The sequence below is a fragment of the Balaenoptera physalus genome (genome assembly GCF_965194825.1).
Source record: "Balaenoptera physalus genome assembly, chromosome: 18".
Taxonomy (NCBI): Eukaryota; Metazoa; Chordata; class Mammalia; order Artiodactyla; family Balaenopteridae; genus Balaenoptera; species Balaenoptera physalus.
The window spans coordinates 58,844,879-58,860,404 of record NC_138899.1 but is presented as its reverse complement, the minus strand read 5'-3'; the positions used below and the strand labels follow the sequence as shown (position 1 = coordinate 58,860,404).

Here is a 15,526-nt window from a genome sequence, read left to right as displayed (position 1 = left end):
GCGACCCTCGGGTCGGACGCGCCCGACCGCGGGGAACCGTCAGCAGTTCCGGGTCAGGAGGGCGCCAGCCCGCACCCGCCGCCCGGCGCCAGGAGGAGGAACGGGAAGCGGAGCGGCGGACCGACCGAGTGACCGGAGCCAGGCGGGTCCGCGGGCCGGTGGCTGGGCGGGGGTGGGCGGGGCGCGAGGGAGCGGGGCGGACCTCCCGAAGGGGCGCGCGGCCGAGCGGCCTCGGGTCTTAGATCGCCTCCCCCTGCCCGGGGGCGATGAAGCCCTTTCCCGGCGTCCGCGCTCCCAGCCGGGCCGCAACGAGTCGCCGGCCCGGCAGCGCGGGGGACCCTCGGTTTCCTCCCCAGAGCCCAGGCCTGAGAACCTCACTGCGTTAGCACTTGGCACTCTGTCCCATCCAAGTTCAAGTAACGTGCCTCCTGAGGTAGACTTTTTTTTTTTTTTTAACGGTTTTGCTTTATTTGTTTCCAGAAACGAGTTGGCTGAACCCCTCCTTTGCCTTTTTGCTGATCCTGCCTAACTTGCTGACTAAACTTTACAGCTCCTGCACGTGTGTGGATAAACGGAGGTCCTAGGTGCCCTTTGAAAAATACGCGCCAGGAGTAGAAAATTAGAAGGCACTGACCCTTAGAGTTGTGATAAAGATGTAAATTAGCATCCTTTCTCTGCCCTGAAAGAGCATAACATTCATTTATTTAAAAATATTGAACAGCTCCTACATATATGGTAGGCAGACGCTCTGGCCAAGGGGAAATATCTCCAACCTTCAGAGAGTAGGAGAAAGGATGCTTCCTGTGGAACTGGTTATGGTGGAAGGAGGGGGTCCCTTTCTTCTGACGGTCGCTCCGACGATAAGTGCTGAAGAACCTGTCCCCGAGAGGAAGAACCTCAGCCATCTGGGAGTTTAGAGGAGCACCTGAAGTGGGCAGGTGCTGCTATTCTATGGCGTCACCAACCCAGAGTAGGAACCCACTGTTCAGTTATCTGGCAGAGGTTTCTGTCAAAAATTGTACTTTCATCATTTTTGCTGGGCATTTATTAAGAGCACTGAGTGCTATGTGGGGCACCTGACCCCCTCTGCCCTAAGCTTGATTTATGTGAAATATTACTGTGAGCAAAATACAGGTCTGTAGTTACAAAGCTGGGTGAAAACATTTCTCTCTGTTTTTATAGACAACGGGGGGAATTCATTTTCTGTCATGCAGCGGTAACAGTAAAAAAAAGTTAAAAAAGAAATATTTCAGAATAGGGAAGCTGTCAGGGAAGAGAAAGTTCGCTGTTATATTGTATTTATATGCCATTTCCTTTCACCGTCTGGTACTGGGCTGTGGCCTCATCTCCTAGCACTCTCTTACGTCACCCCCATTCCCCCCACTCCAGTGGCTCTCAATCCTGGCTACACCTCAGAACTACACGCAGAACTTTAAAAAATATACATCCAGGGAGCTCCCCCCTCCACCACCTCCAGATATACATATGAATCAGAAACTCGGGGAGTCAAGTCTCGGCCTGTTTTGCTTTGCTTTTTGTTTCGTTTTAATCTCTACAGGTGATTCAGATGCATAATTAGATTTGAAAAAACAACTTCCCTATTCCCAAGCCACTCAAACTAAAGGCTGTTCCTTGGAACACCTTATGATTTCATCCTTTGCATAAGCTATCCCTTCTGCTTAGAGCACTCTTCTTTTTATATGCTTTTTTTTAGCTGTTACTTGTTCAAGACCCTTCAAGCTCAAACATCACCTTGAATCCCCATCCCCTCGCTAAGCAGAATTAACTGTTTCTTTTAGCTTTTTGTTTGTATAGGAGAAGCTCTCTCATAGATGCAATCTGTATCCGTAACCAAGCAGTACATTGAAAAAGTCAATTAAACATTAAATTGTGTACCTCATAAAGATGAACATGGTAGTATATAAATTATATCTAAATAAAACTGTTTCAAAGGAAAGTCAGTTAAACCAGAGAGTTATGAAAAAGTATACCACAATACCTTAAACATTTTTTAACCTAAAACAACTATATGCTTGTTTGCCAATCTGTTGAGAAAGTCCAAGGCCTTTTCTTTGCACATGGCCTCCTGATTAGAGTTCTGCATCATACCTCTTCCATAAACTACACTTCTCTACCATCAGCTAAGCTTTCCCAACATTCGGTTCCTTTAAGAGGAAAATAACCTAGAGGCACTTGTGAAGCTGAGTGCAGATTTCTTCTTTATAATCAGTTATAGTTATCTCACACATGCAAACAACTCACCTTAATTGGGTCTTTCCAAAATATTAAACATAGCTTTTAAAGAAACAACAAACTTTATTTCCACACTATTTCATTGGTTTACATAATATTTAATTATGAAAGCACAGTGACAAGTACAACTGGCATAAACAGGTTCAGGAACAAACACAAGTGACATTGTCAGATGTACACTTCCACTGGTAGGAGCGGAAGTGGGCAGACTCACTGGAGAGTAGCTTTCTAACCCTTTAGCATTCAGCATGCGCATTCAGCGTGATGTGGGAATTATCAAGGTGTGTCAGAACCGTGCTCCCTTCAAAGCTTTCCTTGCCTCTTCCAGCTTCTGTTGGCTCCAGGTGTTCCTTGCCTTGGGGTGCATGACTTGGGGCTCTATGCCTCTATCCTCACATGGTCTACTTTCCTGTGTGTCTTGAGTCTCAAATCTCCCTGTACCTTTCGCACATAAAGACACCTGAATGGAAATAAAGAAAAGGCCAATCATAGAGTAAGCAAAGTCTATTTATTCAGAGTTTGCTAGAACAAGGGAGTCAGCCACATTACTTGTGTTTTAGCAGAGACTCAAAGGCAGGCAGAGGGGTGGGAAAGCTTATAGTGGAAAAAAGGGAAATCTTCAGGTATGCCCTGATTGCAGGCTGTTGGCCTGGGGAAGCTGTAGGTGGGCTCACTAGAAGTTGCACATCCTATGTGATTGGTTAAGGGTGCATATTTGGCTTTCTCTGGTTAGTCCTAAGTTGGAAGTAGGGACAAAAACTAGGGAAGCTGTTCTTTATTAATCAAGCACTGGCCATTTGGGGGCCATTTGTTACAGGGGTTAATGTTTGGCTCCTGAATTGTTATTAGAGATAGTGGTCTGACTTCCTACGAGTCTGACTTATAGAATGGCAGGCTAGCTGGTTACTGTAGATGATGGATGGTTTCCTGGGTTGGTTGCTGCAGGTTGTGGGTCAGAGTCCTGTTTTTATATATGGCCTAGTCACTGTTTGTTTGCATGCTCAGCCTCTCACCTGTCACTGAATTTAGGGCCCACCCTAAATCCAGGATGATCTCGTCTCGAGGTCTTTAACTTAATTACACCTGCAAACATCCTTTTTCCAAATAAGCTCATATTCACAGTTTCTGGGGGTGAGGACACAGACATCTGTCTGGGGGACCACAATTCAACCTGCTACGAGCTCCTTTTGGTTTAGAAATCATGTTTACTTGTTTATAGAGTAAAAATAAAAGACTTTTCCCCTTACTGTCCTGAATGAGACAAGCAGGGAGGTTATGACTGGATTTCACCAAAGACCGATAATTTCTTTTTCAAACAGTTGCCTGGGCATCCCTTAAAACTTAGATTTCAGCTGCAGACCAATCCTTGTATGTCTACACCCCAAAACGAGATGTTTTTGTAGTCCAGTACTATCTGTACATTCAGAGAAATCCCACCTTTGGCTTAAAGCTATCAATGAGTAATATCTGAATGTTCTCTAAATTGTCTTTGAAAGAAAGTTAAGGAACAGTTCCAATCCTCTGGTTTCTTTCTGTTTTCAGCATCCTGAAACTTGAATCTCATTACCTAGCCAAGGAAGAGAAAAGTCCCTAGTTTCAGCAGATTCTAAGACTCTGGTATATAATAGGTATGCAATACATTTTTTAAAAAAATTTATTTTTGGCTGCATTGGGTCTTTGTTTCTGCGCGAGAGCTTTCTCTAGTTGCGGTGAGCGGGGGCTACTCTTCGTTGCGGTGCGCAGGCTTCTCATTGTGGTGACTTCTCTTGTTGCGGAGCACGGGCTCTAGGCACACAGCCTTCAGTAGTTGTGGCTCGCGGGCTCTAGAGTGCAGGCTCGGTAGTAGTGGCGCACGGGCTTAGTTGCTCCGCGGCATGTGGGATCTTCCCAGACCAGGGCTCGAACCCGTGTCCCCTGCATTGGCAGGCAGATTCTCAACCACTGCGCCACCAGGGAAGCCCTGCAATACACTTTTAATGATTCAATTAATTTATTCTTTTTGGATGACTCTGATGATATAACTTCTCTTGAAAACGTGGTTGAAAAGACTTGTCATCTTTTTTACCTGAAGTATGTATTATTGATTCTTACTCATTTGTGCAGTTTTTTACATTTCCCCCATGATTCCTCTTTAATTTATTGTTGGAATTGAACCATCCAGAACTGATTCCATCATGCTCATGACAAATATAGACATAACTTTAAACTCTCAATTCCAGGAAAACTTTTCTGTCTTCCCCAGGTCAGTTTTTTTTTAGCTTCCCCAGTTAAACATCAGCTTCAGATACTAAACTCCCCCTCCCACTTGGAAAACAAAAACCAAAGCAATTTGACACTTATGTGAAAATTAACTACGTAATTTTTCTTTCCTTGTTTTCTAATAAAATGTATGTTCTAAAGGGGGTAGGAGGTAATTATCAGCTTAACTACTTAAACTGCCTGGCAGGTCCACATAGGAGCTTTTTCCATTCAGGATGAAAAATGGTGCTTACGTGACATGGGCACACATGGACAGTTGCCTCGTCTTGATTCTTTTAAGCCAGAAGCTCTCAAAGCCCTAGGGGAGTTTGACAGCCTTGCTTTATTTTGCTCATTAACTTGAAGGGAGGTACCAGACGATGAGTTTCCGAAGACTCAAACCATGGCCTTTTAAAAATCTCCTCCCAAGGGCCAATTACAGGCACTCGCCTCTTGAATTCAGATGAGATGGTGCACAAAAATCATGCTCATCACAATGCTTTAGTACATACTAAACACCTAATAAATGTTAATTTGCATCCTAATTGCTTCAAATTTCATCCTTCCTGCTTGGATGTATGACCTTTGGCGAATTTCCTTATTTCTCCAAGTCTTAGTTTCCTCATTTACAAAATAGAGGTAAAAATCATGTCTAGTTTATAGGATTGCTCTGAAGGATAAAACAGATAATCTATGTGAAAGTACTTACAGTAATTAGTAAATGTTGGCTATAGTTAATATAGAACATGGTGGTTTATAGTATTTCCATTGCATTGTTTTCTGTAAAGCTACTGTTTTAGTTGAGAGTGTTTTGCCTAAATGATTTTTTATAAGTAATATTTGGATATTTACTATCAAATACTGTAGGTATTATAAGGTTTTTTTTTTAAATCAGTCTCTTAATTCATATTTATATTTCCCACAATGCTTTGTATATAATATGTACCGACATTCGTGGCTTGAATGAAAGAATAATTAATACTGTCTAGTCTCTAAACTCTTGTTTTTATTGATTTATGCAATTGTAATGAATTATCAGTAGATGACAGTAGTTTGTTTTCATTTTTATTTTTTGTCCATTCTACAGTAGAGATCCAGAAAAAATGAAAACTTCCTCAATTTTAAACCAGATATCCTTTCATGAATAGCTGGTTTAAATAAATATCACCCAAGAGTTCTTCAGTTTATGCTGCTTCAGAAATAGATATCAAGAAGTACCAGTTACTTTATTTTTTATTGTATAAATCTAATTTTCTTAATTTTTTTTTTTTTTTGGTTTCTTCATCAAATACTTTAAAGAATACAAAAATGAGTAAGACTTCCTGGAGCTTATAGTCTAATAGGGAAATATAGTATAAAATAATGTAAACAGTAGGAATAGAAATTGTTGAGTGGCAGGAATTTGCTAAATGCTTTATATTCATTATTTCACTTCATCCTCACAAAAATCTAATGAGGAAGGTACTATTATTGACAAGGAATCTGAGGCTCAGGTTGGAAGGAATTTACCTAATAAACTAGTAAGTGGCACAACCTAGATTCAAGATTAACCCTATCTTACCCTGAGACCTAGACTGTTATCTATCTTGGTATAATAGGGACATTGAAACAATTGTACTAAAAAGAGAGAGCGAGAGATCATATCTACCCAGAAAGATCAAGAAAAACTTCTTAAAGAAGATGCATCTAAGGTGGAGTTGAAAGATTGGTTGCTATTTGATGTGATCAGAACAGTGTTTCAGAAGCATTAGTCTGTCAGTAGAACAGGGTCAGTTGAAGTGGAGATAGACTATAGTTAGACACCTGTTATGTTCCAGGCACTGTTCTAGTTCTCTTCCCTCATGGAGCTTACATTAGTAAAAGGAAATAAAAAAGAAAAGTGATAAAAGTGATAAATGCTGTTAAGAAAAATGAGGCAGGGTAAGGAAATGGGGGATGAAGGTCATGTTTTAGAGGGATTATCAGGGAAGGCTTCTTAGCTAAGATAGTATTTGGAAGAGGTAAGGAAGGAGTGGTTGGATTCCAATATAATTTAAAGGTGGAACCAGTGAGTTTTGCCAAAAGAATTGCATGCAGCATGTAAGAGAAAGAAAAGAGTCAAGATTCTGATTTGTCTATTAGGTAAAACAATTGGGGCAGCAGTCTTGGGCCACATACTTGGGGAATATCTCAAATGATTTCCCAAAGGGTCTATGAAACATCAACAATGAGCTCTCATTTGTGATTATCTTGGGCAAGGCTGATTAAATTGCCTTGGGCTCTATATCCTTCTAGATATCTCCCTGCTAATGTTCTAGAGTTTTGAGTGTGAATAAGAAAAATGAACTTATAATTTACTGGCATGGAGAAGACCATGAAGGAGCAGGTTTAGGGGTAGTGATGGAGTGGACAGAGACATAAAGAGTTCGGCTTGAAACATAGTAAGTTGAAATGCCTATAAGAAATTCAAGTGGAAATATCAGGTAGGAAATTGTGTATGAGTCTGGAGCTCAAGAGGGATGTCAGGTTAGGGATATGAATTTGGGAGTTGTGAGCCTATAAGGGGAGTTTAAAGCTATAGAACTGGATGGCATTACCTGCAAAGTAAGTTTAGAGAAAAGAAGAGGCCTGAGGACTGAGTGCTAGGGCACTCTAATGTAAATGAGAAAGGTGAGGAGGAGCCAGCAAAGGAAACCAAGAAGTATGTTGTTTCAAAGAGGAGGGCATGATCAAATGTGTCAAATGACGTGGATACGTTAAGGAAGATGAGGACCAAACTTGCCATTGAAGTGGCAATGTGGATGTCGTAGATACCTTGATAAGAACTTTAGAGTTGTAAACGATTAATTCTGGTGGGTTCAAGAAGAATAGGTGGAGAGGAAGTAGACAGCAAGGATCTTGGCTATAAAAGAGAGCAAAGAAAGGGGTCAATAGCTGAAAGAGATTAAGGTGTCAAGCAAAAGTGGTTATTGTTGTTGATGATTATAGGATAGGCTGTCCAGGATAATATGTTTGACCAAATAAAGGAGGAAATTCTATTGATGGGACGTTTGAAGGAACAATGTCCTTGAGTAGGAGAGGAAGGGGTACAGAAGTAGAGGATTGGCCCTAGGTCAGAGCAAGTACACTTTATTCACTGCAAGAAAAGAATAGACTAGTATATAGGTATAAGTCCAGGAAGACTGGTAGATGGGGTGATTTACCACCCTCTCTGATATTTTCCTACTATCTCAGTTAAATAGGAAGATGGGTTATCAACTGAAAGAGGAGGGGGAAAGAGATGTGGGAGGTTTGAAGACAGAGAAGAAGGAGTGAAATAATCATCCATGAAACTTGATGAATCCTAGGGGCCTAGCATCAAGGGCCCACTTGACATAAAGTGTCTTAAATTTAAAGTGAGACCACAGCACAGGTGTGTGCTTTTCTTGAGGTGTATTCAGCTACTAGTATGTAAGCAAAGCAACTGGTTGGAAGTTTTCCAGGGAAGTAGGACAGGGAGAGAGCAGTACAAGAAAAGGGAGGTTGAATGCAAAGGAATCTAAGCTGGGTAAGTGACGTGAGTACATGAAAGGCTAAGGGACCATGAAAAGGTAGAAGAGTCAATGTGGTTGAACAGCTCTTACAGTCAAAATACTAGGAGGGATGAGCTGAAAAATAAGTGTTTGAATCTGAGATTATGGATGAGGTGTAGTGATACTCTGTGGGTGGCTGGGGAGGATGGATAAGGAAAAACATCAAAGAACTGAGAAGTCAGGGTATTACAAGTACCACTTGTGTGGATGTTGAAATTCCAAAGAAATATTTTAAAAAGTAGTAATAGCGACACAGTAAGTCATATACTATAATCTAGGAGTGAACGGTAGAGATTTAGAAGTCAACTGATAACAATAAGGAAGAGTAAAGCTTACTTTACTTTTTACTTTTTCTTACTTTACTCATCTGAAGCTCATGATGGCATGAACTTCAGAGAAACGAGGTGGTTTTAGGGAGAAGATTTTTTAAAAGGATGTCATCTAAAAAGATAAAGGCATATGTTCAAATGTTAAGCAGGAATGCTACATTCCTTTTATTAATCATACAAAATTGTATGATTCCTTTTGTATAGGAATGGACAGGCAAAATCAGATACTCTTTTTCCAAAGACTGGTAATGCCTTAACTCTGCCAACTCAGCATTCATTTGTTGCGCTGGTACAGGAAAGAACTCTTTCTCTCCATCTTTCAGGGGAGAAAAAAATCTACCCCTTCATCTCATCAGTTTCTCCTACGTATAGAAGAGATTGAATGGTGATTTTAAACTTGCGTAAGGCCTACCGTGGCCTTACACAGGAGTGCCATATTCCCTGCATCCTATACCCAAGACAGAAGTTGCTAATTCATCTTGGCACTGTTTTTCACAGATTCTGGTTATAGTTTTAGAATCCATTTCATAATAGTTCTAGAGGTACTAGCTACTAATCCAGAATAATTAGTTACTCACTCTATGTCAGTTATTGTGCTAAGCATGTTACATACATTAATTATTACAACAGCCCTATGAGGTTTTACAGATGAGGACACTGATGAGCAAAGAAATTAAGAAACTTCTCAGGGTCATAAGAGCTGAAGAGCAGGACAACCATTGTTGTTGTATTTTAATACAACACTCAATCATTGTATTTTAATTCTTGGAACTGATGACGAATGTCATCACTCACTCACTCAATCATTGTATTTTAATTCTTGGAACTGATGACGAATGTCATCACTCACTCATTCAATCATTGTATTTTAATTCTTGGAACTGATGACGAATGTCATTGTCATGCTTGTGAGATATTTGACAATTTACTTTCAGGATCACTAATACATGACGAAAAAAAAGAAAAGTGAAAGATTATCTACACTGATTATTTTGTAGGAGTAAAGAAGGTGAACTAAAAAGGGGAAAAGAGACACAAGAATGTCAGGCAACAAAGAAAGGAAGATTCAAGGAGCACCTGAAGAAGGTAATGAAGCTATCTTCAGAAATATATAACTAAAAGATGAGCGGTAACAAAAAAGTAGTATGATAGGATAATTGTGTTAAAATTAGTAGCAAATTAGAATAGAGGGAAGCTGTTAAAGTTTACCAGGAGGAAACTTATAGAATGTTTAGAAAAAGTATAACAACCTGAAAATGCAGGCCTATCATGAAAATTCATCAACTGCAATTGAGAAATGGTTATGGTACCACTATAATTGTAGTATATGTGCAAATGGTCTAGATAAAAATTTTTAGGACTATCAAAATATTTATACTGTTCCATAAAGTAACAGGTATAATATTGCAGTAGGTGACTTTGAGTTGTCTGTTTTTATGGCCTTTGATTTTGGTTTTGTTTATAGTCAAAAAGGAAGAGTACCAACCCTAAATTTAGTTTATTTTTGAGAAAACATAACCATTTTCATGACTTTGAGTGAAGAAACATGTTTCTTAGAATGTTTGCATTTCAATTTTTATTATGTACTTTATTTTGTCTAGCTCTGGCTAAACAAGACACATCTTCATTAACTGATGCTGTCGAGCAAGTTGCACAGCAACAACAATCACAAACATCAGAAATAGAAAAAAACAAAAAAGTTCTGTTCCATTTGCAGGTAACCTATTTCACACAGTCTTTTAAATGAGTCTTTATGTTCTCCAAAGCTATATTAAATTTGTAACAGGGAAGTTATTAAGCATAACTTAATAATTCTGAGGAGGCAACTTAAAATGTCTGTTTTTCATATTTACACCTTCTAAATTATTCTGGTATCCCTAAGTAAAGTCTACATGAGTATTCCAGTTTCATGGACCATTTTACACATCCAGTGTGCAAACATTCAACAATGTCACTGTGACTATAAATAAGCATAAAAAATAGGTCACATAGAATTATTTTAAATTCACTCTATTTGATAGTTTTTCCTAAAATTCTGAATTGAAGGAAGGTTAAGTTTTTAAGCCTGTGTTCTTAAAGCTATGGCTCATGAATTACTAGTTGCCAGTGAACATTTCAGGTAGATAAGGAACATTTCTGTGTTCCTTAAATTTCAAAATATGTTCATAATTCCACCACAGGCATCTGGAAGCCATACTTGTTTTTGTATTCAGCATAATTAGACATAACTGTTCTCTGTTAATATAGCTAAAGGAGCAAAAATAAAAACAGTGTATTTAATTTTTAAAGGTTTTTTTATTAAATGTAACATAGAAATGAAAAGAATATGCTCTAGAGCAGGGGTCCCCAGCCCCCGGGCCACGGACAGGTACCGATCTGTGGCCTGTTAGGAACTGGGCCACACAGCAGGAGGTGAGCAGCAGACGAACGAGGGAAGCTTCATCTGTATTTACAGCCGCTCCCCATCCCTCACATTACCGCTCTGCCTCCTGTCAGCTCAGTGGTGGCATTAGATTCCCATAGGAGCACGAACCCTACTGTGAACTGCGCATGCGAGGGATCTAGGTTGTGCGTTCCTTATGAGAATCTAATGCCTGATGATCTGAGGTGGAGCTGAGACAGTGATGCTAGCGCTGGGGTGCGGCTGCAAATACAGATTATCATTAGCGGAGAGGTTTGACTGCACAGAGACCGTAATAAATCAGTTGCTTGCAGATTCATATCAAAACCCTATCAGTGAGTGGCAAGTGAAAACAAGCTCAGGGCTCCCACTGATTCTGCATTATGGTGAGTTGTATAATTATTTCATTATATATTACAATGTAATGATAATAGAAATGAAGTGCACAATAAATGTAATGTGCTTGAATCATCCCGAAACCATCTCACCCCAGTCCCCCACCCTAGGCCGAGGAAAAACTGTCTTCCATGAAACCTGTCCCTGGCACCAAAAAGGTTGGGGACTGCTGCTCTAGAGCTGAACTGCCTAGTTTGAAAGAAGAGATTTGCTACTTCCGGTTCCATGGTTTAATCTCTCCATGCTTCTGTTTTCTCATTTGTAAAATGGAGATAATAATAAGACCTGCCTGTAAGGTTTTCATGACAATTAAATGAATTAATACTTGTAAACATTATGTAAGATATCCTTGCTGGGGCCCTGGTAGGCAGTATGGGACCAGATTTTGATAATGGCTTTAGGTATTAATGCATCAACAGAGATATGATGATAATAATTATACCTTTGTGGTAATATAGATTTCTTATAAGTATTTGCATTGCATTAGTCACTTTCAGAAAAGGATGCATGTTGACAATAGGATATAATACAAAGATAATAATGCCTTAGATTTCTATAAAGAAATTTTCTATAAAAATTGTCAATCTTCAAAGAGTTTTACAGATGTTATTTCACTTATACTGAGGGCCTAATTTCTATTAAGAATTTTGCTGAATATTGTCCTCACTCTTACACTACTCACCATCTATTAAAGAGGGAGACAAATAAGTAAACAAATAATTACATGCAGGGAAGTGGTGTCAACAGTAGAAGCGTAAGCACAGATTTAACACTGAAAGAGGAGTGATCGGTTGAGTTTTTAAAACTATCTGGAGTTCACTTGAATGATTAGGTGTCTGGGATAGGTTTGAGGGTTAGGGGGTGAGGAGGATGATATTCCAGACAAAAAGAACCTGAAAAAATTCAGAGTCCTGAAATAAAATTGGTACATTCATAGAACTATAAGTAGTTTGGTAGTGGAATAACATAGAATGTATTTTGAGAAACAACAAGAGATGTATAGCATGGTAAAAAACTTGAACTTTATTCTAGAGGTGATGGGAGGGTTTTGATGGACTTCAAGCAAAAGAGTGAATGATTAAATTTATGTTTTAGAAAGAGAATTCTAGATGCATGAAAGATACTTGTTATAATCCAACATCAATTTGAGATAAAAACTTCCAGCAAATTAGGAATAGAAGAGAACTCCAGCCAACTAAAAAAGGACATCTACATAAATCCTACAGCCAACAGCATACCTAATAGGGAGAGACTGAATATTTCTCTCCTAAGATCAGGGATAAGGCAAGCATGTGTCTTCTCATCACTTCTATTCATTCTATAGTACTGATAATTCAAGCCACTCCTTGCAAGAAAAAGAAATAAAAGGCATCCAGATTGGAAAGGAGGGAGTAAAACTGTTTTTATTCACAGATAGCATGATTATTTTTGGAAAATCCTAAGGAATCTATTATTTTAAAAAGCTATTAGGACTAATAAGGGAGTTTAGAAAGGTTGCAAGAAAAGATTAATTATAAAAATCAGTTGTATTTATATATATTGAAAGAAACTATCAGAAATTAAAATTTTTAAAGCATTATCATTTACAGTAACATCAAAACTATGAAATACTTAGGGGTAAATTTGACGACAGTTTTGTGTTATAGACTGAATGTTTGTATCTCCTCAAAATTCATATGTTGAAGCCTTAATCACCAATGTGATTGTATTTGGAGATGAGGTCTTTGGGAGGTAATTAGGCTTAGATGAGGTCATGAGAATGGGGTCCTGGTGGTAGGATTAGTGCCCTTATAAAAAGAGATGCCAGAGAGCTTGCTTTCTGCCATGTGAGGACACAGTGAGAAGGTGGCCCTCTGCAAGCCAGGAAGAGTTCTCACCAGAACCTGACTATGCTGACACCCTTTCCAGCCTACAGAACTGTGAGAAATAAATTTCTGTTGTTTTAGCCACTAAGTCTATGGTATTTTGTTATGGGAGCGCCAGCAGACTAAGACAATATGTAAGACCTGTACACTGAAAACTGTGAAACACTGCTGAGAGAAATTAAGGACCAAAATAGAGAGATACACCATTTTCATGAATCATAAGATTCAGTATTGTTAACATGTGAGTTCTTTCTCTTTTATCTATTGTTTAAAAGCAGCTCCAATCAAAATCCCAGCAGGCATTTTTTAGAGAAATTGACAGGCTGATTCTAAAAGTCCTATGGAAATGCAAAGAACCTATAGTAGCCAAAACAACTGTGAAGAACAATGTTGGAAGTTCTACTATTACTTTGTTTTTTTTTTCTTTTTGGCCGTGCCACACAGCTTGCAGGATCTCAGTTCCCCGACCAGGGATTGAACCTGGGCCCTCGGCAGTGAGAGCCCAGAATCCTAACCACTAGGCCACCAGGGAACTCTCATAATATTACCTGACTTTGAGATTTATTATAGAGTACAGTAATCAGGACAGTGTAACATGGCATAGAGATAGACATATAGATCCATGGAACAGAACAGAGTAGTATCCAACAATAGCCCCACACATAACAATTGATTTCAGAGGTGCTCTCATGGACAGAATGTTTGTGTTCCTTCCAATGTGATGATATTTGGAGGTGAGGCTTTTAGGAGGTAAATAGGTTTAGATGAGGTTGTGAGGGTGGGGGCCCTATGATGGGATTATAGGAAGAGAAAGAGACCCCAGAGCTTTTTTCTCTCTCTCTCTCTCTCTCTCTCTCTCCCTCCCCCTCCCTCTCTCTCTGCCATATGAGGACACAGCAAAAAGGCGTTTGTCTGCAAGCCAGGAATAGCCCTCTCACCAATAACCAAATCTGCTGCACCTCGATCTTGGACTTCCTAGCCTCCAGAGTTGTTAGAAATCAAGTCTGTTGTTTATGCCACCCAGTCTATGGTGTTTTTCCATTTTTTTTGTTTGTTTTTTTTTAATAGAAGCCCGAGCTCATTAAGACGGGTGCCAAGTCACTTCAATAGAGAAAGGATAATCTTTCAACAAGTGGTGGAGGACAGCTACATGCAAAAAAAGTGAACTTCAATTTTCACCTCATACTGTATATGAAAATTAACTCAAAATGGATCATAGGCCTAAATACAAGAATTGAAACTACAAAGTATTTAGAAGAAAATATAGGAGAAAAACTTAGTGATTCTGGGTTTGGCAAAGGTTTCTTAAATAGTACACAAAAATTTTAAAAATTGGACTTCATTAAAACATGTTTTTAGGGGCTTCCCTGGTGGTGCAGTGGTTAAGAATCTGCCTGCCAGTGCAGGGGACACGGGTTCGAGCCCTGGTCTGGGAAGATCCCACATGCCGCGGAGCAACTGGGCCCGTGAGCCACAACTACTGAGCCTGCGCTTCTGGAGCCTGTGCTCCGCAACAAGAGAGGCCGCAACAGTGAGAGGCCCGCGCACCGCAATGAAGAGTGGCCCCCGCTCGCCGCAACTAGAGGAAGCCCTCGCACGGAAACGAAGACCCAACACAGTCAAAAATAAATAAATAAATAAATAAATAAGTAACTAGTATCACAAGCTTTAAAAAAACAAAAAAAAACCTTTTTATTTCTGTTCAAAAGGCACTGTTATGAAAATGAATGTGAGGTATACCTGCTGGGGCCCTATGGGCATTTGGGTTGTCATAGACTGGGAGAAAATACTTGAAAACATACCTGACAATGTACTTGAATTTATTTATACTATATAAAGAACTCTTACAATTCAAGAAGGCAAACAACCCAGTTTAAAAATGAGCAAAAGATTTCAATGGTCATTTCATGCAAAAAGATATTGCAAAAGACAAGCACATGAAAAGATACTCAGTATCATCAATTATTAAGGAAATGCAAATTGAAATCATAATGAGATCTCATTCTATACCCACTAGAATGGGTAAATTTAAAAAGACTGACCATACCAAGTGCTGGTGCAGATATGGAAGAAGTGGAATTCTCAGACCCAATTATTTTGGAATGTAAGTGATGTACCATTTGAGAAAATAGTTTACAGTTTCTTAAAAGTTTAAAATATATCTACCATATAACCCATACGTTCAATTTCTAGCTATTCATTTACCCAAGAGAATATAAAAGTGTATGCCCACTGGAAGACCAGGAACAACACAAATGTCTCCCAAATGAATGAGTAAACAAAGTGTGGTATATTTATACAAGAAATATTGCTCAGCAATAAAAAGAAAGAGCTACTGATATATCTAACAACATGGATGAGTCTCTAATTAGGCTGAGTGAAAGGAGTGAGACTAAAATTGTATATATTATATGATTCTTTTCATATAAAATTCTTGAAAATGCAAACTAATTTTTGGTGACAGAGCAGATGAATGTTTGCCTGGAAACAGAG

The 15,526-nt window shown here is 39.2% G+C and overlaps 1 protein-coding gene across 14 annotated transcripts in view; it reads left to right on the top strand.

Annotated features, from left to right (window-relative positions):
- Window positions 1-10: 10 nt before the first annotated feature.
- CCDC122 (coiled-coil domain containing 122) overlaps window positions 11-15,526 on the top strand; it is a 35,691-nt gene continuing 20,175 nt past the window's right edge. Inside the window, exons 1-4 of one of the 14 annotated variants that reach the window (XM_082435437.1) lie at window positions 11-142; window positions 3,796-3,881; window positions 9,370-9,457; window positions 9,973-10,088. In XM_082435437.1, coding sequence (XP_082291563.1) covers window positions 9,412-9,457; window positions 9,973-10,088 — 162 coding nt within the window. In that variant the 5' untranslated portion in view covers window positions 11-142; window positions 3,796-3,881; window positions 9,370-9,411. Of the gene's footprint in view, window positions 147-295; window positions 434-3,795; window positions 3,882-9,306; window positions 9,458-9,972; window positions 10,089-15,526 lie in introns of those variants that run through there. The other 13 variants (XM_082435440.1, XM_082435438.1, XM_082435431.1 and 10 more) reach the window with 13 other exon arrangements.